The 27,115-nt window shown below is 36.9% G+C and overlaps 3 protein-coding genes across 3 annotated transcripts; 2 read left to right on the plus strand and 1 right to left on the minus strand.

The window, feature by feature from the left end:
- The first annotated feature begins 5,063 nt into the window (after window positions 1-5,063).
- On the plus strand, window positions 5,064-9,175 carry LOC126794243 (NAC domain-containing protein 7-like). Its single transcript, XM_050520910.1, has 4 exons — window positions 5,064-5,558; window positions 7,120-7,290; window positions 7,407-7,682; window positions 8,308-9,175. The coding sequence occupies exons 2-4, from the start codon at window positions 7,131-7,133 to the stop codon at window positions 9,003-9,005; spliced, it is 1,134 nt and encodes a 377-aa protein (XP_050376867.1). The 5' UTR covers window positions 5,064-5,558; window positions 7,120-7,130; the 3' UTR covers window positions 9,006-9,175.
- A 10,177-nt stretch (window positions 9,176-19,352) lies between these two features.
- On the plus strand, window positions 19,353-22,676 carry LOC126793468 (proline--tRNA ligase, chloroplastic/mitochondrial). Its single transcript, XM_050520003.1, has 11 exons — window positions 19,353-19,652; window positions 19,736-19,792; window positions 19,900-20,010; window positions 20,126-20,212; window positions 20,298-20,411; window positions 20,502-20,708; window positions 20,795-20,932; window positions 21,332-21,493; window positions 21,629-21,828; window positions 22,160-22,243; window positions 22,375-22,676. Exons 1-11 carry the CDS (start codon window positions 19,353-19,355, stop codon window positions 22,514-22,516), a joined length of 1,602 nt encoding a protein of 533 aa, XP_050375960.1. The 3' UTR covers window positions 22,517-22,676.
- Window positions 22,677-22,852: 176 nt separating this feature from the next.
- Window positions 22,853-25,657, minus strand: LOC126793469 (thylakoid lumenal protein TL20.3, chloroplastic). Its single transcript, XM_050520004.1, is given in 8 exon segments — window positions 22,853-23,265; window positions 23,378-23,506; window positions 23,648-23,682; window positions 24,568-24,674; window positions 24,920-24,949; window positions 25,052-25,253; window positions 25,356-25,506; window positions 25,508-25,657. Coding segments are annotated over 8 exon segments (996 nt in total). The 3' UTR covers window positions 22,853-23,073.
- Between the last annotated feature and the right edge of the window lie 1,458 nt (window positions 25,658-27,115).

A 27,115-nucleotide genomic window follows, 5' to 3' on the forward strand; every position in this document is an offset into this window, starting at 1 on the left:
TTGAAACTCATATCCACGTAAGGATGGGTCCTAAATGACACCGAGATCACGTGTGAGACTTTAGCTTCACTTCTTTCTTTACTGTAGCTTGTTACAATGAAACATGCTTAGTCCACTATTAAATCATATTTATCACATTCCCTTTACCCTAAAGACCCCAAAACTCAAAAGGCAATGCACCGGCCCGATACACAGGAAAAAAAATAACAAAAAACGATGGTGGGGTTGTCTAATTTAACAAACAATTAGTAAACTTAAGAAAATTCAACTTTGTGTCATATTTTGAACATTAGTACCCTATATATGAGTCAAATTTTAAATATTTAAATCTTTTTTTGGAGATTCTCATTTTCACAAGAGTACGTTTTAATTCGATTATAGACATGTTGGTTTACATAATGTAATTTTAATTAGGGTTCTCAAAGGTTTTCTGGTAATCATTTTTCAACCCAGGCATATATTATATCCATTAAACTTCTATATGTAAATTCTTTTGCGCCACTTATTGCAATGTTACGTTGTCCTAGTGAATCTTGCAATTTGATTGGTTGTCTTTCAAGAGTGGCCCAATGTAAGATCACATCCAACCATGGTAAGGGTTAGACTAGCTACTTGAATATGGAGTGCATTCAAGAGATGTGAAATTCACTCGAACTCTTTTTCTTCTTCCACAAAGTTACTACTATAATCGATCACATCCATTTTTGAATAAGGAGAGATTAATATGAATAGTAATTATATCCCATCCTATATACGGAGTAATTCTATTGGTTATTACCCATTTTGAGAAAGTAGATGATGAGAAATGCTTCTTCATTCTAAAACGGAAATAAATGCCATATACTCGAAGCCGACGAAGCGTAAGCTTCTCCTGCAAAACAAGATTGGCCGGGGAGAGTGGGACCCTGCAAAGTCTGAGGCTCATAACGGGATAACGGGACGGGCCCCACAGGCATAAACCGGCCTGCACAGAAAATCGTGAGCCTAATGATCTCTTGGGCTAACCCACGCCGGACCGTCCGCCGTCACGTAACCCCGTCCCCGGGAGAACATCATTCCGTTCTCCACCGGGCCCCACAGCCCACTACCACACAGTCAGGCACGGAAACTCACGCAGCGCAACGACCTTACTTTCAATGTCGCACTGTCTCACCTGAGCTTTTTTACGGATCGGCTCGCCTCAGCCGAGCCGAACTGATGAGAGGAGAGGAGAGGTGTTGCTGTCGTATTTGTATAGGTCGGTTTGTAATGGGGTCCGGTCCAGGTCATGAAGGGGGGGGGGGGGAATTGGTAATACAAAACATAGACTATTGCGGACCAACCAACCAGAGCCCGCGTGCAATTGCTGGTGAGGTATGGAATACTAGAATCAAGGTTTTCTCGAATTTCTTGCATTTCAGACCAAAAAAAAAATTTCTTGCATTGTTTATATGTACTTTTTGGAAGTATAATTAACTGCTGTTGTTCTTTGTTAGGGGGGTCGATCGAGCTGGTTCTGTTTCGGGTTTGGAGTGCAACTCTATGGAGTAGAGTGTTGGTAATGGTTGGTCATGAAAAGACCTATATGTACAGAAGATAAGCGCATATAAATGTCATATCGAATATAGTACGATTCTAAATGGTTCGATAGTACTTAATAGGGTTGTTTGTTAGTTATTTGGGTGCTAATGTGTGTTGATAGGGTTAGATATTTCATTTGGAGTTGCCGTTAATCTTCCCTATATTGATGTTAGTAGGTGTGTTTAAATTATGGAAGCGTTTTACACTTTGAACTCAAACACAATATCATTAATTTGAATAGAAACACAACTAATACCGAAACGATAGGTCACAATATTGGCTGCCGGTCCGGTGTGGATGGGGGAAAAGAGAGTACGGAAATTTATAGTTTCATTGACACCTCCCGATACATGCGTGAAAAATGGCATGAGAAGAAGAGACAATATAGATTCAAACCATTAATACTCAAACAACCAACGGATTATCTTTTTTTTTTTTGAAAGGGGTTTGGACGGATTCTCATTCTACTACGTGTAAATTAAATATTGCTAGTTGACGATCTGGTACTTAGAATGCTTTAAAGTATAATTATAAACATGGGTGTAATATCATTGTGGATATAGTATGAACGAACATAGAGAGTGTATTCCGTGCTTCAGCGGTGTTTGAGCACCAGCAGCACGTGCTCATGCACGTGACTTTTTTAAATTCTTCGTCATTCACCGTAAATCCAGACCCGAACATCTCCCAACGGAACCCATGGCTTCAAACCCATCTCCGCTCCATCATCTTATCGCCAGTTCGCCACCCACTCACCCCTTTCAGGCGACGACCATTTGTGCTCTGATAGAGGATATAGCAAAATCAATACCCGAAATCTAGCCGAGAGGAAAAGGAATTCACGACCGAAGTGCGGTGGTGGTGAAGAACAAAAAGAGAAAAACCTAGATTAGCGCTCTGATTTGAGAAATTAAAGAGGAAAAAGATCCAGAATCCAAGAGGATAGTCAAGAGATTACCAAGAAGGGTGGAAGCAGGTTGCCGGAATTTTGATTCGTCGCCGAGAATTTAGAATCTTCTAATCTGCATCTAAATAAGTTTTTTTTTTCTGAAACTTGCTTAAATCATACATGTATGGCATGAGTTTTAAGTGGAAAAAGAGAGGAATTAAATCATGGTGGTTGTGTGGCCTAGGGTGGCCGGACGGCATCGGCGGCAAAGGCGTGGCAATTCGTCTGGGTGTAGAGAGAAGAACGATGATTGTGAGGGTGAAGGTCAACTTAGGTTAGACCGTTAAACAAACTGATGGCATTTTTTAATAAAGAAAACAATCTGATGGCTCTGAAAAGTCTTCATAGATTGATGGCTGGGATTGCCTAGATTTGGTTAAAATATTAGATGGTGCTCAAGCACCGTGGTGCATACAATCGTCTTCCTTAATACTAAAGCGGTAGACGGATTCTCAACCTGATACATGTACTGTAAACGTTATGAGCTGTTGATGAATTTAAAATGGGGTATTTTAATGTATACCCAATTTTTAGAAGCTCGTTTAAGAGAAACCTACCTATTTTTTTCTTCATTATGCACTGAATTATAACCATTCGTTTAAATTTAAATTACAAAATGCCACTATTAAAATCTGATAAAACTTATTGATTAGTCAATCAATAAATTGTGATCTCATTAACTGCCTTAATTATAGATTTTCTTTTACTCATCACAAATTTAGAAATAATGAAGCATTTCCTTTTTGACATATCTAGAATTCATAAGTTTTTTAAATTTAAATCAATTCAAAATCGAAATCACTTTATGGTGATTTGAACTTTCTTTTTTTCTTTTTGTTGAATAATTTAAAATTTATAATTTCATAGGTAATTTACTTCATTTCAACTATTTATTTACAAACCTTAGTTTGAGGTAGAGATAAGTTTTTTCAATTCCTATTTAGTAGATTTTTATTTTTAATTACAACCTAAAAATTAGGTATTTATCTTTAAAGCTAACATCTCTTATAGAAAGTTTTACATCAACCTGTTTGTTAGGTATTTTATCATTCCAAAGATCTTTTTCGTAAGTTGAATTTGAAATTTATACCAATATGCATGTATCTATCTATTAGGTAATTTTTACATCAACCTGTTTGTTAAAGATTCTCTAATTTTAAAGATTTCTTCGATATGTTGAATATTTATATTAATATGCATGTGTTCTATCTATTAGGTAACAACACATAGTGAAAAAAATATGAAGGTTGAAACCTAGAACAAAAGATTTACCACACGAAAAATATTCATGGTACAATGATACAAAAAGAAAATATTTGAGAAAACACACATATATATATATATAATGGATAACATACGTACCTTATTGATAGATTCAAAAGATTGAAAAAAATGACGAATGATACAAGTACATAACAACCTTTGTGTTCTCTCGTACGATCTATAAAAACTGGAGTATTGTTTGTATTCTGAAACTCTCATATGAGCTATATAAAGAATTTTTTCTCAAAAAAAAATTGAAATCAAATCTTTCAGCAATTTAAAATAGTGAAAAATCAATGATAGGATTGAATTAAACATGTACAATAAATAAATGCTACAATTAAGGAAACTAAAATGATCAAAAGGGAAAACTAGGGTTGTAGAAAAAAAATTTGGGTTTAGATTGAAAAAACATTTAGGTGTGAGTTTAATTTAAAGGAGGTGCTCTAATATTGGGTATATCTTTAATTTTCTCATTTAAAATTCTCACCGTGTGAGAATTTTAAGAGCAATCCAAACCAACATAGATCGACATAAGTACCATATCTCATCTTTTCGGAGGAAAATCTCAGATTTTAAATCTTAAATTCATACAAGTCTCAAATTGGAGCTAGCATCTAGAAGGGGTGGCTAGATAATCATATTTTTGTCCTATTTTAATTAATCTGAGCGTGCAAATCACGCGGTGTAGCCTCGACTCTCAAATTAACGAAACAGTGAAGGGACTAGCTGAAAGCAAAGGGCTAAGTAAGCTAGGGCAGGGATTACTTTTTGGGCGGGAGGATGTTCACTTCCAAGTTCCACCTCAGGTATTTAGAGAGGGAAAGGTCAATTCAAGATCACCACTACCAAAAAAATCCTTTCTATTGATTACAAATCTAGCGCCATATTATAATCGTAATCGTCATCATCATACATCAATTAATTTCTTTAACACACTCTCTTCAATAGATTTAATCCTTTGTTCTTCATTGTCTTTTTAGATATTAAAGAGAGAAAACCCAACCCGATCTCATCATCATCTCCATCTCACCGTCCAATATTTCTCATTCGCTCTCAGAGAGACAAAAGCCTCATTAAGAAGCTGAAGCCTTTTCTTCTAGTCTCCATCAGTAGCTGGTGGGTGGCTGTGGAGGTTATACACTTCTTCTCTCTCCTCCCTTCCTTCCTTCCTTCTCTCTCAGTGAGCCATTTGAGCGCCTCCCTTTTTCTAAGCGCGAAGCTTTTGCAGCAATCAAACCCGCTGAAAAGATAAAGGAGAGAGAAACAAACTAATGGAATCGATCAGTATATATGAGAGGGATGGATTATAATTAGGGCATGTGTTTTGTTTTCTTCTGCTGTCTTCTTGTTGTGCTGTGTTTGCTTGTTATTTAACTCAACCTCCTCTATTTTGCCATTAATTCTTAGCTTTCCTTTTTTCTTTTCCGATTTCACTTTCCTTTCCGGTCCTCGGGATCTGATCTCTATCTCTATGTTGTGACAAGACAGTTCTTAAAACAGAGTGCATCAATTGAAGAGGAGATCAGCTCAATTCCCGAGGTCGATCTTCTGTTGGCCTTATTGTTTGCTTGTTTGTTTCTGTTTCTCTCTTTCTTCCTGTGCTTCTTATTCCTTGTTTGCTTGCCCGATCAGTGGGATTTCAACACCTGAAATTAAGAGTGTCGAAAGCTCAGCACGTACACCTAGCTCCTTCATGTTTTGATCTTATATCTCTAAGCTGATTGGAGGAAACGAGATTTTGGTTCAATCAGATCTGTACTGCAGCAAATTTTGCCAAGCTAAGGTTGTTAACTTGTTATCATATCTTCTTCTGCTTCTTCGTCTTCATTATCATTAATTATCATCATGATCGTCTTCTTCTTCTTCTTTTGTTCTCTCTTTTGGGTTTGCTTTGTTTTCTTTGTTAGTTTCAATTCTCGATCCGTAATGTGGCCTCACAAGATATGGATAGTGCATAAATTGTAAAATTCTATGAAGCTGGGGTCTTTAATTTCTTGTTCTAATATCGTTTTTTTTTTCTTTGTAATTATTTTTTATGATTTCATGTGCTAAACACGCACGTACGGTTGTTCTTATAAATTAATTCATCTTCTGCATTTTTTTCTTTGGATTCAGTTTGATTTTCCATGAAATTTAGTTCTATCAAATTTGGCTTACTCAAGTGATAAGAAAGCATTTTTCCTTCCCCCCCCCCCCCCAACTTGATGAATTTTCTTTTTCATAAATCAAAATTCAGTACTACACTCACCAAACCATTTCCTTTCTTACACACATGGATCTTGATAGTTATACTAGTGCTTTATATATCTCCAACAAGTATATAATGTCATCCTTTTCACACACATCTAATAATGTAATTTAGATGAGTCCTACAAGCATAATCATTTTGTTTTTGGTAATGTTATAACCTCCTGCATTGTCTTTGATTTTTCTTGAGTACTAGCTATGAGCAAATGAAGATGTATGCTTGGTGTTCATTCACATTTAGAAGAATCTGAAATCTGTGAAAATGATACTTGCACAAATTGAATGTCTACAAAAATATTAAGATGTACGTACGTGAGTACATTCATCAAGTCAAAAAATCATTCGTAGGTAAGCAGGTAATATTATATGTTCCTCAATCCTAATTTCTTAAGGAGGTTTCTTTGTCATGGTGCTCATAATCAAATATGAGCATTTATCTTATAGGGCAGTTAAGTTTCCTAATTGTAGTAAAATCTAGTAAATAATCTAAGGAAATATGGCAGGTATAAGAAAATAAGTTTTATAAATTGATTGTGATGTCCCGTTTCACTTTTGTTAACTATATTGTATCATTAGATTTATGTGGATTCCTATTTCTTTTAGATTTCTTCATGCCCTATAGGGTTTCTCCTCACTTACTCATGGAGTAATTGAAAAGCTATAAACTGTCGTAGCTGCTCCATTACTTTTGACATAAGTTTGCAGTACAAAATATTTTATGTTCTCACACAAAGAAAAAAGTATTGCTTAACACACAAGGTATTGTATTAATCGTTCTTGGCATGCATATGTTGTAGTGTCTAGGTATTGAAGTATTTGTGAACTTGTGATTTTCATGCATGCATCTGTTCTTCTCACAACCTTCAGTCTGAATTCTAATCTTTGTACATACAATTTTATTTCATAATCTCCATTCTACTGTTTCTACATATTCTAGCTCAAATTCCCCATCAAACAAGCGTGGCACCTGGTGCAAAGGATATATATATATATATATATATATATATATATATATATATATATATATATATATATATATATATATGGAACGCGAAAACATATTGTTGTTGATTACTATTAGCTGAAAATATATGCAGGTTTGGCGAACATGAATACCTTTTCACATGTACCCCCGGGCTTTAGATTCCACCCAACAGATGAAGAACTTGTTGATTATTATCTTAGAAAGAAGATGGCTTCAAAGAAGATTGACCTTGATGTCATCAGAGATGTTGATCTTTATAAGATTGAGCCATGGGATCTTCAAGGTAAAATTTCATCAAACTTAAGCTTGTTAATGAAGTAATTGATTAAATTGATCAAAAAAAGACTTTGATCGATTGATATCTTCTAAGTGCGCGCTGAAAGTTGTTCAATTTGACAGAATTGTGCAAAATAGGGAGTGAAGATCAGAATGAATGGTATTTTTTCAGCCACAAAGATAAAAAGTACCCTACAGGAACTCGCACAAATAGGGCAACAAAAGCTGGGTTTTGGAAAGCTACTGGAAGAGATAAAGCTATTTACATTAGGCACAACCTAGTTGGCATGAGAAAGACTCTGGTGTTTTACAAAGGACGTGCTCCGAATGGACAGAAGTCAGATTGGATCATGCATGAGTATCGACTTGAAACTAATGAAAATGGACCTCCTCAGGCAAGTAATTTCAAACCTCTCCTCAGTCTACAAAAATTTCTTTACGCTCTAGCTTTTCGATCAGCTGTAGATTTTCTGCTAAATTGGACCAAGTTTCTAAATTAGGCATATACATATGGCGTGATTGAACCTCTCTGCATTTACAGCCTGTTTAGTTCAACGATATATGTACCACATTGAGTTCATCAAAACATAAGATACATACCAGCTGACTACCAGAACCGTGTGAAATACTTCTAAGCATTATTGCGGTTAAACACATTTGGTTAGAAGACTAGTTTTTGAGCCGTTTTGTGAGATTGCAAACCTAGGTCTGGACTCGATGTACATCAAAAGTTATCAAAACTGAGGTTTAAGCCTTCTTCAGGCAGCTTGTTACATTTGAACGTAGTCCTTTCTGTGCATTGCATCATACTTAATAGTTAATATTGAGTTTAACAAACCATTGGTTTGGATTATCGAGTTTGAAGAAATATAAAATACCGTACCACCGGACACCCTAATATACATGTTTTATTCACCTACAGTTATGGCCCTTTGCTAGGACAATAAGTGAAGTTAATTTTAAAGTGAAATGTTGCTGTAAATTATTAATTAACTATATCTGGTCTATATATAAATGCAGGAAGAAGGATGGGTTGTGTGTAGAGTGTTCAAGAAACGATTGGCAACAGTAAGGAGAATGGGTGATTATGAGTCACCATGTTGGTATGACCAAGGCTCCTCATTCATACCGGAACTTGATTCTCCAAGGACTAGTATGAATATTCCTCACTCTGCTTATACAGCGTCCTCATCATCATATCATCACCAGCTTTACTCCAACTGCAAACAAGAACTTGATAATCATTTGCAGTACAATACTATGCCTGCGGTGCCTCCTCATCCTGATTCTTTTCTCCAACTCCCTCAATTAGAAAGCCCCAAGGTTGCGCAATATGGCACTTATGATCATCGTAGGAACAATGGATGCCATGTCATTCCATCTTCCACATTCAGGCCAGAGGGGCAATTGCAGCAGATGAATCAACAGAATCTCATGATCAATTCATCACCATTAATTTATAATGACCAAAGTCTTGATGATCAACTTACAGATTGGCGAGTTCTTGACAAATTTGTTGCATCACAGCTCAGCCATGGCCAGCAAGAAGCTTCCAAAGAAACAACAACAAATTACTCAAATGAAGCAGTATTTGATCCTGTGGGTGATGAAGTACATATGAACATGGGAGACAACGAATCCAAGAGGCCAGAAAATATTTTCAGACAGGACTATACCGCCTCAACATCCACCTCAAGTTGCCAAGTTGATCTGTGGAAATGAAACTAAGCATTAAGAACATATATTACATCACTAAGTAGTCCATACAAGATACTAATTACCTATTATAATCATAGGAGGAGGTACAGTACTTTGAAGAGATCGAATATATTGAGTCGCTGTACATAGGGTAAACAGAATGGTATCACTTTATTACCTATTCGACTTTTGTGCCCTTTTTTATATTAATCATCAATTATCTATATATATATATATATGTACACTACTAGCTAAAGCAGTTTGTTGGTACAAACTTATATGCTTAAGTACAAAATAACGTAATTGATCAAGATCGAGTCATACGTGAACTGACGTAGCCCAGAAATTTTGGTTGTATTATCTTGGAAAACTAGTTGATCAATGAAATTTGCTTTATTTTGGTTGGCTAATTGTATCTGTTTCACTTTCATGCAAAGGTTGATGAAGTATTTTGTAAAATAGACATGTTTATTTATGGTGTGAATCTCTTCCCTACTTTGAGAGATGTGCGTTCTGCATATGAAGTATAATTGCAATTCCAATACGTATGCATGATGATGCATAATACAGTAAATTATCAGTTTCACAACTGATGAGAGTATATGCAGTTGAGGACTCTTCTTATACATTATAATCAGCTTATTCGTGGCATGTTTGAGAATTGGAAGGCCTGAAGTTTGCATCCATATGTATGGAGCTGCCAGTAGTTTGCAAATGTACGAGAATCGATGATACAAGTTCGTAAGAAAAGCAGGCCGGTTGACAAGGCCATTAATTAATTAATTAGCTCTTTTAAGATATGAAATTAATTATATCTCAAATATATGTACCCAAACGTTGTTGGAATCTATTCTTGGGGTTGTATGGAATTATATAGTTACATTTCATTTGCGACACAACAAATGATCTGAGAAGGAAAACATCTGCCGCAATTCGCTCTTACTAGTTTGTGATGCATGCACTACATTATACACAACAACCAATTTGAGCGATTGCAGCTGAATCTTAACTAAAAATCTGTCTGTATATGCACGTCTATCGCTTACCTGTATTAGGTCATCGTTTATACGTTGCCTGGCCAGGTGTACGTAAACATGTGAACGAGAAATTAGATTTCAGGTTAATCGAGAAAAAAAATTCATGTTGAGGATTCCTACACTATATATATGTAGAGCTAGCGCTCGCAAATTTTGTTTATTATGGGTATTAAATATCATATGAGTAGACCAGTCATGATGTGCTACTGTACGTTTCACTAGCTCAAGTATGGTTTCATCTGCTGTGTGGTATAAAATTGGTGTCATAACATGCACGCGGCGTGTGTGTTATAATGTGTGAAGGAAAAAGCGACTACATAGCATGCTGCAGCGTATAGACTAGAATTTTCCCTCAAGTACATGGTGTACCGTATACAACTCTCAATATGTTATCGATCCGGCCAGTCATCTCAGTACACGTCAATTCAGTAACTACACAAACACAAACACACACGGTACTTAGTTAACGAGACTGAGTCCTGTATTGAAAGACTAATTTTTTTAATATTGATCGAAAACAGTGAATTTATCTCTAAATTGGAGACTTCATTTCCGCCAGTATATATGCAATTGCAAAAAGTTTTGTCAGGAGTGTGTGTTTTATATATTCATGGTCCTGGGCAGACAATTCCTAGTTAGGATGCAAATATGAGTAAATCTATCCAAGATAGATAGAATGCATATATCTACAATATATACCAGGGACTGCGTGGTGTGTTGTGGTGTATACTACACATGCAGATAAGATATTTGCGGATTTATAGGAAAAAATGCGAGCTCTTTGTTTTGCAGCAATTGATAACTTTCTGAATATGCATATTCTAATAAATTAAAGCTCTTTGTTTTGCAGCAATTGATAACTTTCTGAATATGCATATTCTAATAAATTAAAGATTTCCAAGTTCATACTTGACATACCTGTGCAAGAAGCAGATGATACCTGTACTGATCGATCAACAAGTTTCATTGTTATCTTCACAATATTGTTGTACTCGTTATAGTATTGTTAATTGCTTGTATGTCCCATGGGAAAGTGGGAAACCAGATTTATAGATGGAACTGGCTGGGAAGCTCCAAGCCATGCAACAGGTCTCATATATGATAAATATACAGGAGTATGCAAATGCTTTGCGAAAACTATATGGAATACGGAAAACTTTGCTTTAGATATGTGAATCACCCACCTCGATCAGCTTTCTCAGCATGCCGACCGGTTAAGCTAGGCTTGAAGATATAGAGCAAGCAAGACGGTAGTTTTGCATGTTTGGATTTCACGGACCCGCTTGAAGTACTTCGTTGAAAATTTAGTGGCAGCTGGGTTCAACTTCTTGTCGACAGAACCAAGTTTTAGAGTCTTATAATGAGTAGCTAGAGGAATAAATAATACAAGTTCGGTCGTTATCGAAAATTGACCTAAGAGCGAGCATCTTCGTACTTGAGTTGAAGTCAAGCATGAGAATCCCTTTTAAGCAATGAGACTTTCTGAATGGAGATCATCATTGAGCGTGCCCTCATCGACTCATAGTTCTGCATCAACTGGTCGATGGACCATCTAAGTGTAGAGAGAGAGAGAGAGAGAGAGAGAGAGAGAGAGAGGGTTGCTTGGGAAATGAACTAGTTATGGAAGAGAAAGAGAAGCCGAGAAAGCAGATGAAAGTGAGTGCGGTTCTTTCTGACCTAAGGGTTCACGTGCTAGATCGCTTTTAGGGTTTAGTTGTTTGGTAAATTCGTAAATATGTTTTGCGTTTCCCTTGCGTCACTTGGGATAAAAGAAACAAAGAGCGGCACATATATATTCTCTTTCGATCAGGTGGCATACTTAATACATATGAGAGAAAGGACGGCCTGCATGCATCTGCAAAATTCAGAAGAATCATAAGCTCGCAGAGTAGCAGGCAATGTTCATCATCGATGGGCCTTGTGGCCATATAATTAGGGTTTATTAAATAACACTGCATCTGCTTAAGTTTGCAGACTAAGACATATAGATATACATAAATGAACATCATTTACATATTAGAATAATTAGGAAACAATACCATGTGAAGCATCATCATTAATAAGTTTGATTTAGTCTCCTAAATCACAGAACTCCACAGTTCCCGGAGTCCGGACTTGCCTCTAGTGCCATTCTCATCTGTCCTCTCTTTACCCTAATTCTAATTTAATCAAACACTAATCTCATTCCGGTCGGTGCTGGGAGCTAGCTGACATGTTTACTTAATTAATCTCCTGCTTTATATATGGAAAAGGCTAGGGTATGGGGGCTTGACTTTGATCTTTGAAATATTAGCCGTATAAATCTATTATAATTTAATGAGCGATGATGATGAGAATTTGACAAATTGTTCCGCTCCTTACATCCATTTATGTATATATAGGTTTTCTGGCATGGTATACCTATTTCAGCTTTTATATATATATATATATATATATATATATATATATATATATATATATATATATATATATACACACACACACGTACCAGAATGATTGTACATTTGTACCCTGGGTGGAGATTCAGCTAGGTCTCTGCGCGATTCACTATACAGGCTGAAACAAGAATTTGAACTGGTGATGATCCAATTTAACAGATTCAGCTAGGAGCTAGGTCTCTGCACGCTTCACTTTACAGGCTGAAACAAGTGGAGTTTGAAACTGTGTTTGCTCACTATATAGCAGATCGAGTATTGGGTTCACAATTGATCTCTTAGGTAAAAATAAAAAGTTAGATGAACATTAGGGTTGCAAGCTACACTGTGATCGAGCAACCTAGGGTTGAGATCACACGCACATACGTGAGCTTCATGTATATAATCATATTATTTGTTTAAATGTACCAGATCGGTGGCCAGATATCTAGACATATATATAGGCAATTGATATGTTTGTGTGCGACAATAATATACCTAAAAGATGCACGCTAAATTAGTGAATCATTTGGGTATCATAGGATCTATGGTAGAAACACTAGTATGAGTGAAATTTACCTCTACAATATTGGAAACAACGAACATAACAAAAGAGAGTTCAATTATATTCATGAGATGGATGGCGTGCAACACACATGGAGAAGAGGATGAGAGCTGACAGGGGAGGAGGGAACATTCCCTGATTGGGTTTACGTCATGATTTTGGTAGTTGTTACAGAACTAGGAAGCAAACCAACAAAGGAAACGACTTAACTCATGATGAATGTTTCACCACCACACCTTTCTTCTTTGGGTGGTCATTTCCTGGATCGATGTTTCTCCACTTTAAGTAAAAGAAAAGTAAAGTCCAAGCAACTAATTAGTCAGTTCTTCTTAAGCATATGGTTTTCAGAGAGCTTATTCCATGCACCTTCGAGCATGACCACCATCACATATTGCTAATATGTTAGTTAGTCAAATTATTAATAAAAAAAATACAAAAATACAGTTGAAAAACATCAATTACTTTTTTACTTTCTCATGCACGCTTCACAGACCACAAGAGAAGTTCCTTTTTATCTTCTTTTTTTCCTTTTAAAAACATATCTAAGTTACTTGCGAGTAATTGCGTCAAAAAAAGATAGTTACTTGCGAGTAATTTATTTAACAATATTGTAAAAAAATGTCAAGCATACTAATGTCAATAGGGAAGATGGACTCATTACATCAACTGAAAAAAATCATAATATATTCACAAAGTCATAGGGTAAACAAAATTGTAATTAAATAATTCTTCAAACTAAATCACAAGAAAATAAATAAATCATATGATGTGATGTTGACTGTATCAAACTGACACCAGCGTGAAAAATGAATTTAGAGAAATTAACCATTGTATATAGGAAGATTATAATTTTTCGAAGTTCTTGTATCAAAGACTATGTTTGTAATGACATCAATCCATGAGGTCAATTATAGTAATCATTCTAACTCTAGTCATACACTACATCATACTGTATTCTCAAAAGATAATCACCGTACAAATAGAAAAAACAAATTGTTGGCTGAAAGGTTAGAATAATTTATGTATATTCTAAAAAAAATAGCCAATATTGTTCTTACTTCATTTACGTACCTGAACAATATCATGAGTTCATGACACTGATACATTGATACAAATTGTAAAAACGTTCGTCATAGTTTCAATTTAGATCACAAATTTTTTACGATTTATAATTTCATAATTTATAAACTAACACTTATAAACCACCAAAATTTATTTTTGTGTTTCCTTTTTTAGGCATATATATATTTTTAATTAAATAAAAAATAAATATGAATTTCAAGTTGGTTGGGTGGTCCGCACTCACATCGCCCAATAGTAATATATATCTTAGCCATTTTCTTTGCATTCGCTCAATTTTATATCAGAATTTGAAATGGTGAGTGGGTATTTTTTTTTCCTCAAACATGCAAATTAGATTGCAAATGTTTCAGTTTTCACCAATTGTATGTGTCACGACCCCAAAATTTCGAGTATGAAACTCAAATTTCGAAGTCATGAAAACTCTAAAACAATCTCAATAAATCGAAATCATTTTAAATGTTACAACGGATCATCACTGAGTTCATTGTTCAACTCAGTCAAAATGATTATCACAAACCAAATTTATAATTCAACATTATATCAAATGGAATTGTAAAAATCCTCACAAATTCTCACCACAAGATAGAAATAAACAACTTCAAGTCTTCAGAAGTATCCGTCGATTTCCGCTAATCCACACCTGCGGAATTATCCCCTACACCATCGAATAGGTGCACCGGGATTGTAAACACAAACCCGGTAAGCTTTGCAGCTCGTATGAGTAAAAACACAATATAACTCGCATAAAAATATATACGAAACTCCACAAAACATCAATCATAAATGCACTCATGACTCATTAGACGGCCCATCTGGTTGTCTAATAAAATGAAAATGTATATGCTCATGAGAAATTGGGCAACCCATCTGTTTGCCCAAATGCATTTATAATACGGGTACTCATGAGCGCTGGTACACCTTTGTTACCCCTCATGTAGTACGCCGCCAAAATTGGACAACCACTTGCTATCCAATATCAAAAATATGGGTACTTATAAGCCGATAACACATCTGTTACCTCTTAATGCAGTACCCCGGCAGACAGACTAGAACTATAACTGTATCGTAACTTTCGCCCAACCAAAGGCTAGGTTCCGACATGCCAACACGTCCGAAGACAAAAATGTTTTAACAAAACTCAATGTTAAAATCACGTACAATAATCATCACATTATATTGTACAAATCGAATCAACATGCTCAATATATAAATCTCAACACCAAAATGAACTTATTCACAACAGAAATCACGACAATATATAATATAACAAACCATATATATGTACCTATTTACCATTTATACACATACACAATCCACCATATCACATACATATCATAGTTCATTATTTAAACTTTAGCATATTCCTGAATCTCCACAAGGATAGGTTCGTCATTGTGAGATTTTACTCACCTTATAATCCTGAGCGAAATTTTCACAATTCCAAATGTGAATCCTTTACTTGAAGTATTTGATCACCTTGAAAAGATAAGATGTGAATTTAGAATCATTATGTAAAATCTTAAATGCCGAAACAGTAATAATATTTTACTGTACAGCAATTTCTGGTTTTTTACGAAATTATTGTTCACGTAGTACTATTCATGTATTTACTATTTACATATTACTGTACAAATACGTATTATTGTACGTGTACATACTGTTTACGTATTTCTGTACGTATGCATACTATTCAATTGTAAATACTATCTCAGTAAATAATAATTACAATTTACCCTTCCGAAATTACTTTTACATTTACTGTACAAAATTTACATTTATAATTACCGTACGTAAAATAAATTCACATTTATCGTACGTAAATCACTTTCACATTTATCGTACGTAATTCACTTTTACATTTACCGTACGTAAAAATAAATTTTTACAAAATTACTTTTTGAATTCACTGTTCACGCGCTGCCGCATGTGGCGGCGCGTGGGGTACACGCGCCACCTACGGTGACCGCGCGTAGCGCTCACGCGCCACTCACTGTGGCAACGCGTGGGGCCCACACGCTGACTCTAACACCGGTGCGTAGCACGCCACCGCCGCCCCAAATCTCTTCATTTCTTCCTCCTCTACCCTCCTACGGTCTCAGGCCGCCTCTAGGCTACCTCACCTCCCCTCACGCGCTGCCTAAGGCGGCGGTATCTTCATCGCCCCCTCCTCCTCTGATTTCCTCTGATCCTCCACAAAACCATACAAATCACACACAATACAACCCATCACACAAACCCTTACCTCGATAGGACTTGAGAACCACCGGAGATCGTTCGAGGTGGAGCTCAACAACGGCGGAGGAAACGCAGAAGCTTGGCGACGTCGTGCGGCTTCACGGCGGCGAGCTCGAGGGTTGCTGAGGAGGTTCGTGCGATGCCCTAGAGCCTAGCGGTGATAGCCACGGCGGCCCAGGGGAGGAGATCGCCGGTGTGAATTTTTCTGAGGGAGAGAGAGAAATCAGGGAGAGAGAGATGGAAGAGGGAGGCGGGTGAGGTGAGAGAGAAAGGGTTTCCGAAAATGGAAACCATACTTTTAAAAATTTCCTTTTATACCCTCTTCCAAAATCAGAAATTAACTTTCGTCGTGAATAACTTTCACGTACGACGTCTGATTAGAACGCGTGACGTCTCCACGAACTCGTATCGAGGAGTTCTACAACTTTTGTGAAGGAAGTTTTCACAAACGAGCGACGGAGTAAAAGTCGATTCTCACGTCGCGGAAATGTAACATTTTTCTAAATAAAAGTTCTGATAACGTTTCCGTTTTCGATTTACAACGTCGCAAGGCAACCAAATGTCGTTTAATGAATTTCACAAATTTTATAAATTTAAAAATAATCCAATAAATTATTCCGAAAAATCGGGTTATTACAGTATGAATCCTTGAAACTAAACTAAACCTAATTACAAGCGATATGCATCATTGTCAGTTTGTCAATTGGACCCAATCACTATCACTACGACTCCTACTTATACTATCTCGGTTTCAACTCAAAATCCAGCTTTACTTGTTCACCTGTTTAACCCGACTAATTCATCATTAACAATAGGACCAATAGAACTCCTCACGGCCGAATTTCGTATCAATTTATAATTATTTAAGTAGCCGATAATTAATAATAAAACTCATTCCCATAAACCCCTCATATATTCGATGTGATTCCGACGCGGTTTAATTTTATATTTCAAATTATGACCTTAGTCACACCCGTCTACTAAATATTACATCCTTAATGACCAATCATATATTTATAATATAGAAAAGTTCTACAAGTGTGTATGTTTGTAAGGAGTTTTTTTATAGTTGAACATGCAAAATGTATTCACTATGCATAAGAAAAAACATAATTAATTTTCATATATGAAAATTATGACAATTCAATTTCAAGGCCTATTTTCAAAATTTATATGATAATCTACTGACTATAGAAATAAAAGTTATTTACTAAAGTAGCCACTCAAGTGGATTAATAATACATGAGGGTTTAGGAAATTGGAGTGGGTTCACAACATGTAATAAAATTAAACATCAAACTTTTTCACTTCAGTATGTTAGAATTTAGAGGCTAACAGCTCCGTCACTGCCGTTAGAATCATGAGTGACTTCGATAACTTAACCTAGTTCTTAGACATTCATAGTGTGCTTTTGTAATAAAATAATTGCTGGTGGAGGAACTCCTTGGAGTATTGAATCCGTGCCGTGGTTTTCAATCTTGACTTGGAATGCGAAGCAATAGCCTAACCTCCACCGATCTTTCTGTAGCTTCCATAACACTAGGCAACTAGCAACACCTCCGGACGTTTTATAGTGGTGCCTCTATGATCGGACAATGGAGTATGAGTAATGAATCATATCACTTTATTAACTGTCAATTGGTTTTAGACATGAACTCCAGATCACTTTATCAATTATGAACTAAATCAACAATTGCATTGAGTTCACTTCTCTATAAACATGATGAAAAAAGATACACACTCAAAAGAAAGAAGTTAAAGCTCTAAAGCCTTCGATCAAAGCATTAGGGCTTGTTGACATCTTCGATCAATTTCTCGATAAGGCGTCCATTATAATAATGAACAACGATACGTCCTCTTCATGCTGAACTCCTAGCTCTCATGGAAGGTATCAAAGTAGCACGTCAATACGCATTCCCTCCTATGGTGGTGGAATCTGATTGTTGGGTACTTGTTAATGCTGTTCTCAAAGGTATCTTAGATAATTTTGAATTCAGTTCTATAGATTGTTGATTTTAAATGGAGTTTAAATCTTCATCTCCGAGCAAGATGTCTCTTTTAGACGTATGGCTATACCGCTACGCATGTTTTAGCTTAGTTAGCTAATCAGAGTAGAGATTGAGTCTTTTCAGTTTACTTCTGCAATCTCTCCGTATGTGGATCAAAGGTTCTCATAGCTTCATATCGTAGTTATCCTTGATTAATGAATCCGATCCATTCTCCTCAAGAAAAAAGAACAAAAACAATGAACAACCACATTAGCTCTTTATCAAAGTTTCTTTTATATAATTGAAAATCATGTCCGGACCTGACGAGCTTGATTGGCTTATTGGCTATGCTCATCTTTCAGACCTCGTGAAGAGAAACATTTTTGTTGTCTTTGTTGTTGTTGTTGTTGTGGTGTGTCGAGCCCAATTGGCAAAAGAATGCCTCTTTTCCTTCACCAAGCGAGTCCGGCCACCCTTGCTTATATAGTCAGGTTTACTATGAAGAGAAGATTCAAAAGGATTGAACTAGCTATACCTACTCATCACTCATAATTGGTGAACGAGCATTGGCATTTTATGGACCTTATAACATAGGTCACATCCCTCACGACGTAAGATTGAGAGATCTGAACTTTCCTCTTCATATCAGAAACTGACACAGCCAAAACATATAAATATCGGCTTACTCGCAATAATGTGTCCGGACAGATATATCTAGTCTTGATTGATTCATACATAGATTTCTTTCCTCTTGAGTCTTGATTGACACATATCTATTCATAAAAGACCGCAAATTAAAGGTCACAGAGGTGTACATGCAAAGGTTTCCTAGGGTTGGAGGGAGATGTGCAAACTGGTTACTAATGGGTGGAGTGAAGAAGTAAAATTGAGAAGAGTCAACAAAAGTTCCCTGTCCACTTGACTGTGGATCAAGCATCCAACGGTGGAGAAGAAACATCCACCATAACGGACCATGCACCCTCACCACACCACACCCACACCATAAACCTCATCTCTCCCCTCTCCCAGCTTACAGAGCCTCCAGAAAAATGGCCGTATCTCTGAGACTACCTTCTCTGAGCTCACTCTTCTCCCCCTCTGTCCTCCGCCGCCGCCACCACCTCCGTCCGCGGCCATTCTCCGCAAGCTTCTCAGCTCCGGCGACCGACGTCGTCGACAGCCCGAAGAGCAGCCAGAAACTCCAGGAAGGTGGCGTCACTCCTCGGTCACAGGACTTCAATGCTTGGTACCTCGATGTCATCGCGAATGCGGAGCTCGCCGATTACGGTCCGGTCCGCGGCACCATGGTGATTCGTCCCTACGGCTACGCTATCTGGGAAGCCATTCAGGTACTGATGATGTCACCAGCTCTGTTGGCCTCAGTTTGCAGTTGAATTCTAGGGTTTTGATTGTGATTTTACTTATCTTGTAGGATTATCTGAATGTGAAATTCAAGGAGACTGGTCACAGTAACATGTATTTCCCTCAGGTAATTAGTCAAGTTTTTGCTGAAATGTGGAATTTGAGATTGAAAATGTGTGGTTTATAAATTATACAGATGTTGAGATTTTTCGAAACTGCGAAATGTATGTGCAGCTTATACCGTACTCGTTTATAGAGAAAGAAGCTAGTCATGTTGAAGGTTTCAGTCCTGAATTAGCTGTCGTGACGATCGGAGGAGGGAAGGAGCTTGAGGAGAAGCTTGTGGTACGTAATGCGGATTCGGTTGTGAAGTACATTGTGTATTTTTGATTATTTAGGGTTTTAGTTATTATGACCTAAGACATGGCTTTGATTGTTGCACTTCTTGAGGCTCTGGCAGGTTCGACCGACGAGTGAAACAATAGTGAATCATATGTTCACTCAGTGGATTCATAGTTATCGTGATCTTCCGCTTATGGTTAACCAGGTATGATGCTTTGTTGCGTTCGTTAACTTGATGTAGAGGAATTTCGCTTTGAACTTTGGTCTTTATCGTGTCTAATTTGATTCAGTGGGCAAATGTCACAAGATGGGAGATGCGGACGAAACCTTTTGTGAGGACTCTTGAGTTTCTTTGGCAGGAAGGACATACTGCTCATGCCACTCCAGAGGAAGCAGAAAAAGAGGTTTGTATGTGGTTTAATGACTGTCCTTAAACTGGTTGTAAAATGAGTGTCTTTCTTGTTTAATGCATTCAGTGCGCTACTAAACTGCAGGCTATACAGATGATTGACGTATATACAAAATTTGCTTATGAGGAAGCTGCAATACCTGTTATTGCAGGACGAAAATCAAAAGTGGAAACATTTGCCGGTGCTGTTAGGACCTACACAATAGAGGCTATGATGGGTGATCGGAAGGCATTGCAGGCTGGAACCAGCCACAATCTCGGGCAGAATTTCTCTCGTGCCTTTGGAACTCTGGTACGTTGGTGTACTATTCTCTCATGCATGCCTTTACTTTGTATGAGCCATCAGCTAGACTGACCAACATATGTACTTTTGTACAGTTTACTGATGAAAGCGGACAGAGGCAACATGTATGGCAGACGTCCTGGGCTGTGAGTACCCGTTTTGTTGGTGGTATTATAATGGCACATGGAGACGACACCGGTTTAATGCTTCCCCCAAAGATTGCTCCAATACAGGTAAAGGCTAAAATTGGAGACCTTAAATCTTTATATTCTGAGGTATTTTCCTATGTCTGACAGAAGCCTGCCCATAGATGGACGACCCCTAATTTCAAACAGAAATTCCCTTTCATACTGTGTGAAATGCATCACTTCAAATTTACAATGTTTTACTCCATTATTTTGGCTAAGTCTATAAAATGGAAAATATGCATTTTTTTAGTTGGATTAATGATGTATATACTTCACATGATCATTATTTAGTTTTCTTAAATTCTTTGTTTTCATATAATGGATACCTTGTTATGCTTAATATTCAAATGGACTGTGTCTGTTTAAATTTGCTGCATGAGCCCAAATGTGAGTGCTATTATTCCTTGTCTGTTTTTAAATAAAAAATAACCATTGGCTGCTTAGGTGGTGATCATACCCATCTGGAAGAAGGAAGATGATAAAGCTGGAGTTCTCAGTGCTGCATCATCCGTAAAGGATGCTCTTCACACTGCCGGTATTAAAGTTAAACTTGATGACACTGATCAAAGAACCCCAGGATGGAAATTCAATTTCTGGGAGATGAAGGTTTGTCTTCTTCATTGTTAAAGATAAATACAGAAATTGATTTATTTGGTGTGCTGCTCGTGGAGATTCAATACACTATTTTCTATGAAAATATTATCTTGTTTTCAGTCACCTCAATAGCCAATTGATTTGTAGGGAGTCCCTTTAAGGATTGAAATTGGTCCTCGTGATGTATCAAGCCAGAGTGTGGTTGTCTGTAGAAGAGATGTACCTGGAAAGAAAGGGAAGGTTTTTGGTATATCCATGGAGCCTTCGATTTTGGAAGCTTACATTAAAGACAAGTTGGATGAGATCCAGTCATCTCTTTTGGGACAAGCAAAATCATTTCGTGATAGGTGCATTTTCAGGCTCTTACGTTAAATACTCTGTATGATTTGAACTCTCAAGATCGACTCTCCTCCATTGTTTTTCATCAATATCATTAGTAAAAAAAATTGATAGTGCGCGATGAATTCCCTGAAGTTAAAAAAACCACACATATTTTCTGTTTCAATTTGAGTTATGGTGATAGTCCATTATGTATGCAATGAATTCATTGTCATTTTCTAAAATGCAGGGTTTATGCCTTGTCTATTCACTATGATGAGATGCCATTCTTTCAACTGTTGCACTCTGCAGGAAAAAATTTAGAGGCCATTGACAGTTAGAATTTTTTTTGTCTTGCAGCAATATTGTGGATGTGAGCTCATATGATGAACTCAAAGTTGCGATTTCCCAGGGCAAATGGGCCCGAGGTCCTTGGTCAGCTAGGTTTGAGTCTTAACTTGAGTTCTTTCAATGGTGGCTTGTTGATTTGATTAATATGAATTGCATTATGTGACTAGTGTAAATTGCTCTTCTGACGCTAATATGAAGCCTTTATTATGTCTTTATTGGTACAGTGACAAAGATGAGCTGAAGGTGAAGGAAGAAACAGGGGCAACCATAAGGTGTTTTCCTTTTGACCAGCCGCATGGGATTAAAACATGTTTGATGACTGGCAATCCTGCAGAAGAAGTGGCCATTTTCGCAAAGTCATACTAAGTTTCCTGGTTTCACTTGGAACGACCAAATGATGTTTACTGCACAGAAACTATATGTGGTATGTTTTGTCAAAACTATATTCTTAGACTTAAGAGTGGATTACAGCAAAAGATGTAACATAACAATTTATATGAAATGTCAAGTGGTTCTTCTGCTAATTTATTTCCTGGATTGTCCGCATACACGATGATTATTTTGGTCTGAGCCTTGGATGATGAAGCCGTTAAGGACTAATAGAACTTATTTCTTGGCATTTTGGAGTTGAATACTTCCACGGAATGTGTTTTTCTGCTAAGCAGGTAAAAATGTGATTGAGCTTTTCCTTGGAGGAAATACAAACTATTTCTCCTCAGAATATGTCCAAAATACATGGAGATTTATAATAATAAAAATTGATGCCTAGCTGTTTCAAATGTGCACGTTTCATATATATGGGTCTGCTTCTGGGTTCACAGGGGTGTTTTTGTTCATTCTGCATTTTCTTTACTGCTGCACACATATGTCGTATGCGATCCGTTCAATGTTGGTAAACCTAATTACCGCGCTTAGCATTGATATCATTTTACATCACAAAGACCAGTTTCCGGATCACAGAATCCGTCCCTGTTGAGTAGTTTCTGTGGTGGAGCACTTAACAAAGGGGATGACGGAGAACCATAAGCATTTCGTCTACTGTTCCCACAACCTAGGCTTGTTCTTGTGCTCACCCCTGTAGTCGGGTTCGTGCCATTCGCATACTTGCAGAGAGCCTATATGATTAAGAACAAACCGCAGAGTTTAACGATAATATGACGTATAAAAGGCTAGGATCTGATCTTGAAGGAACACATATCTGTAACTAACACAAGCAGTAAAAGGCACCTGCTTTTGAGAGAGGTCCAAGACGGCGTCACTGAAATCAGCGCCTTCGATAAGGGCACCACCAAGATCACTTCGAGTGAGGACTGATCTAACAAGCACAGCGTCCTTGAGATTGGCTTCATTGAGGACCTGTGATCATTATAATCGTTGAGTAATGGAATGAACCAAGGCAGTTTTGCAACAAACTCCTTTAGTTATAATGTAAGTATGCCTAAATCAATTCCAAAGACAAATAGTTGCCGAGTTTTTGCTTTGCTTTTTGAGTTATACCATACGATCCATCAATGTGTCGCTCAAATCTGCACCTGTGAATATTAAGATATTAACAATTTAAGAATTGTATGAACATTAACATGTATAAAGTTGTGAAAGATTGTTTATGTTGTGACAATACGCAACAAGAATCCTAATCAAAGATACGGATATAATGGATAAGAAAAGATTCAGCATTTAGGTTATGAGACTTCATGCAGGAACAAATTAACACCAAATAAGTGCAAGTAAGGTAGAATTATTATGAAACCAAGAAAAATGTATTAGCTTATGCTCTGACTCAAATTAGATTTTATATAGATTCAGCTGGTTTCCTCTGGTTAAAGCATAGTAACTCCACTTACAGTACACTGTTCTATATCCTCCAAAACATAATGTGGTAACAAACTCTTTTTGACATGAAGGTGTCTAATGTCTGTAAAAAACACGGATGACTGGATGATGACCTTTTTTCAACAGAGGCAATTTAATGGACTAAATATACAGATCTAGACGATGCCCTTTTTTCTGTAAAATGAGTGATAGGCTGCTGCTAGTTTGTTGAGTATGATTCATCTTACTAGTCCTTTCTATGTTTCTCAGTTTCTTTAATGAGTATGAAAATGAAGTTTCCGAAGTGCAGACAATGCTCCAGATTGGAACCAGTCTGAGCCTTGAATAGCTTTGTATCAAATGGAGGCTGGACACAATAACTATGAATATAGTTCCACTGGCAAGTGCCAAACAAGTTCAAAAGAGACTTCAAAAATGCTTCCAACGTACTAAAATATTTTACAGATTTTAGAACTGAAAGTCCGGCAACTTCACTCTTATAATCAGTTGTTAAGGCAGGTGATTTTTGCTCATACACTACGTTTCACCTGGTTCATATTTGGTTTCTACTGGCAAACTTAGGTGTTCAACAAAAACAAGCTTACCAGAAAAATTAGCCTTATATGCTACAGCTTTCTCAAGGTATGCACCATTGAATGTTGAACCACTGAAATCAGATTCCCTCATATCAGCAGATGTGAAATTGGATCTCCTGATAAAAGTCAAATGGTTTGATTATAAATGTAAGACTACGCAATTAAACAAGTTCCAATAGTAGTAAAGCGCAGTAACACTGAAATCAAACAAACATAAAACGAAACAGAACACTATCCTAACTACAAAATACAAATAGCAGCCATATATACCAATTACAGTGCAGATATTATCAAACGTTCATTTTCTCATCTCTTTGCTACAAACATTGGTCTAAATTTAGAACCGAAATGCGGAAATTACCTGAAATTCTCATTCACATGTACTGCTTTCCTGTAAATAATTGGAATTAAACTTCAAACATTCTACATACATCAGAGAAAAGCTTAAAGTTTTAAAGTAAATAAAAGAATTTAAAAAAAAAGGACAAGTGACCTGAGGTCTGCAGAACCATATTGAGCAGCTGATCCTATTCCAAATTCACCAGGTGTTTCGGCTTCGAACTTATTAAGGTCTGCAATGGCAGGAATGCCAGAGCTGAAGCTAATAACTGCAGCAGTCGCCAATGCTGTTGAAACAATGTTTTTCCAACTCTTGGACACTTCACTAATGGTGATACATTGCTTGTGGGAACCATCTTCCTTTTCATGGAAATTCAATAAGCTACTAACTATAACAGTAACAACTCAAATTTTATTACTTGTACTTAAACTGATCATAGAACCATAGAAGTGATTACCTTGAAGATTGTGTCTTTTAGGGTCTATCTGGCACACCATGGAAAAGGGTCTAGAGAGGGAATGCAGACGGGTTGGATGAGTCTTTGAATTAGAGGAACATGAGGTTAAGGACTGAATAGATAGTGAGGATATAAAAGGGAGTGCCATCAAAAACATTCAGAGTGATTTTGATTTCGGTTTTAAGAATGCAAGAAGTAGAGAAACTAGGATTTGAGGCAGGTATTGAGAGGAAAATGGATTGAGAAGGTTGAATGTGCACCTTTGATGAGGCACGAACTTTCTGGTTGAGATGAATACACATGTCTGTTTGCTCTTTGGTTGGTGGTTTGCCACTTGTTGCCAAGTGAGATATCAACATCAAGGGGGATCCAAGAGTGGATAAACTAGACTGGCCTTTTGGTATGGATAATAATGTTCAGATTTTATTTTAGGCCTTTTAATTAGGTGTTGAATTTGTATCATTTCCAGAATAATCCAAGATCGACTGGAAATTCAATAAGCTACTAACTATAACAGTAACAACTCAAATTTTATTACTTGTACTTAAACTGATCATAGAACCATAGAAGTGATTACCTTGAAGATTGTGTCTTTTAGGGTCTATCTGGCACACCATGGAAAAGGGTCTAGAGAGGGAATGCAGACGGGTTGGATGAGTCTTTGAATTAGAGGAACATGAGGTTAAGGACTGAATAGATAGTGAGGATATAAAAGGGAGTGCCATCAAAAACATTCAGAGTGATTTTGATTTCGGTTTTAAGAATGCAAGAAGTAGAGAAACTAGGATTTGAGGCAGGTATTGAGAGGAAAATGGATTGAGAAGGTTGAATGTGCACCTTTGATGAGGCACGAACTTTCTGGTTGAGATGAATACACATGTCTGTTTGCTCTTTGGTTGGTGGTTTGCCACTTGTTGCCAAGTGAGATATCAACATCAAGGGGGATCCAAGAGTGGATAAACTAGACTGGCCTTTTGGTATGGATAATAATGTTCAGATTTTATTTTAGGCCTTTTAATTAGGTGTTGAATTTGCATCATTTCCAGAATAATCCAAGATCGACTGGAATTGGGTTATGAAAAGTGTAGCCAATGGTATATGAGCAAATTTTGCATATTTCCATGCAAAAACTATATTAGGAAATTCTTGAATTACAATGACTAGTTATGATTGATCAAATATGTTCCGTCCAAAATTCTGTTCATCATAGACAATTTTCTAGCAATAATTGAGGAACGAAATAGGCTACAGATCATACTCCAAATTTCAACTATGAAGTTCTTAACATTACACGAAGATCTCAACTGCTTAAGCATCCACAATCAGAAACCTTAATTGATATAGCTGCAGTTCATCACATTTTGATCATCTGATGTAATGAAAGAGGTAAGAACAACTATTGTATCATGTTTGATTTCTGCCATGAAATTTCAATTTGGAGCACATGAAGAGATCGAGTAGAGGGAGAGAGAGTCGAGCAGGTCGTGTCCAGAGAGAGAGGTTCCCGCCTAGCCCTACTAAGCAGAGTAAGTCCGTCCAGCCATATGAAATTGGTTCTGTCCAACCCGCCTAAACGTACAGACTTGTTCCGCCTAGCCTGTCTAGGCGTACAAACTAACCCGCTTAGGTGCCCGCCTAGCCAGACAAATTGATCCTACATCAATTTTTTTTAAGCATGACATATCTAATAAATTGATATGAGATTCATATTCAAAACCATTTGGCGATTGATGGAGTGATCCAAATCCTTTTAAATCTAT

This window comes from Argentina anserina, chromosome 5 (genome assembly GCF_933775445.1).
Source record: "Argentina anserina chromosome 5, drPotAnse1.1, whole genome shotgun sequence".
Lineage (NCBI taxonomy): Eukaryota > Viridiplantae > Streptophyta > Magnoliopsida > Rosales > Rosaceae > Argentina > Argentina anserina.

Bases quoted from the DNA above. Each gene is read 5' to 3' on its own strand.
- LOC126794243 (XM_050520910.1), top strand. From the start codon at position 7,131: ATGAATACCTTTTCACATGTACCCCCGGGCTTTAGATTCCACCCAACA. The intron at 7,291-7,406 runs GTAAAATTTCAT...TCAATTTGACAG, and splicing joins TGAGCCATGGGATCTTCAAG to AATTGTGCAAAATAGGGAGT. The intron at 7,683-8,307 runs GTAATTTCAAAC...AAATGCAGGAAG, and splicing joins AAATGGACCTCCTCAGGCAA to AAGGATGGGTTGTGTGTAGA.
- LOC126793468 (XM_050520003.1), top strand. From the start codon at position 19,353: ATGGCCGTATCTCTGAGACTACCTTCTCTGAGCTCACTCTTCTCCCCC. The intron at 20,933-21,331 runs GTAAAGGCTAAA...TTGGCTGCTTAG, and splicing joins CAAAGATTGCTCCAATACAG to GTGGTGATCATACCCATCTG. The intron at 22,244-22,374 runs GTTTGAGTCTTA...TTATTGGTACAG, and splicing joins CGAGGTCCTTGGTCAGCTAG to TGACAAAGATGAGCTGAAGG.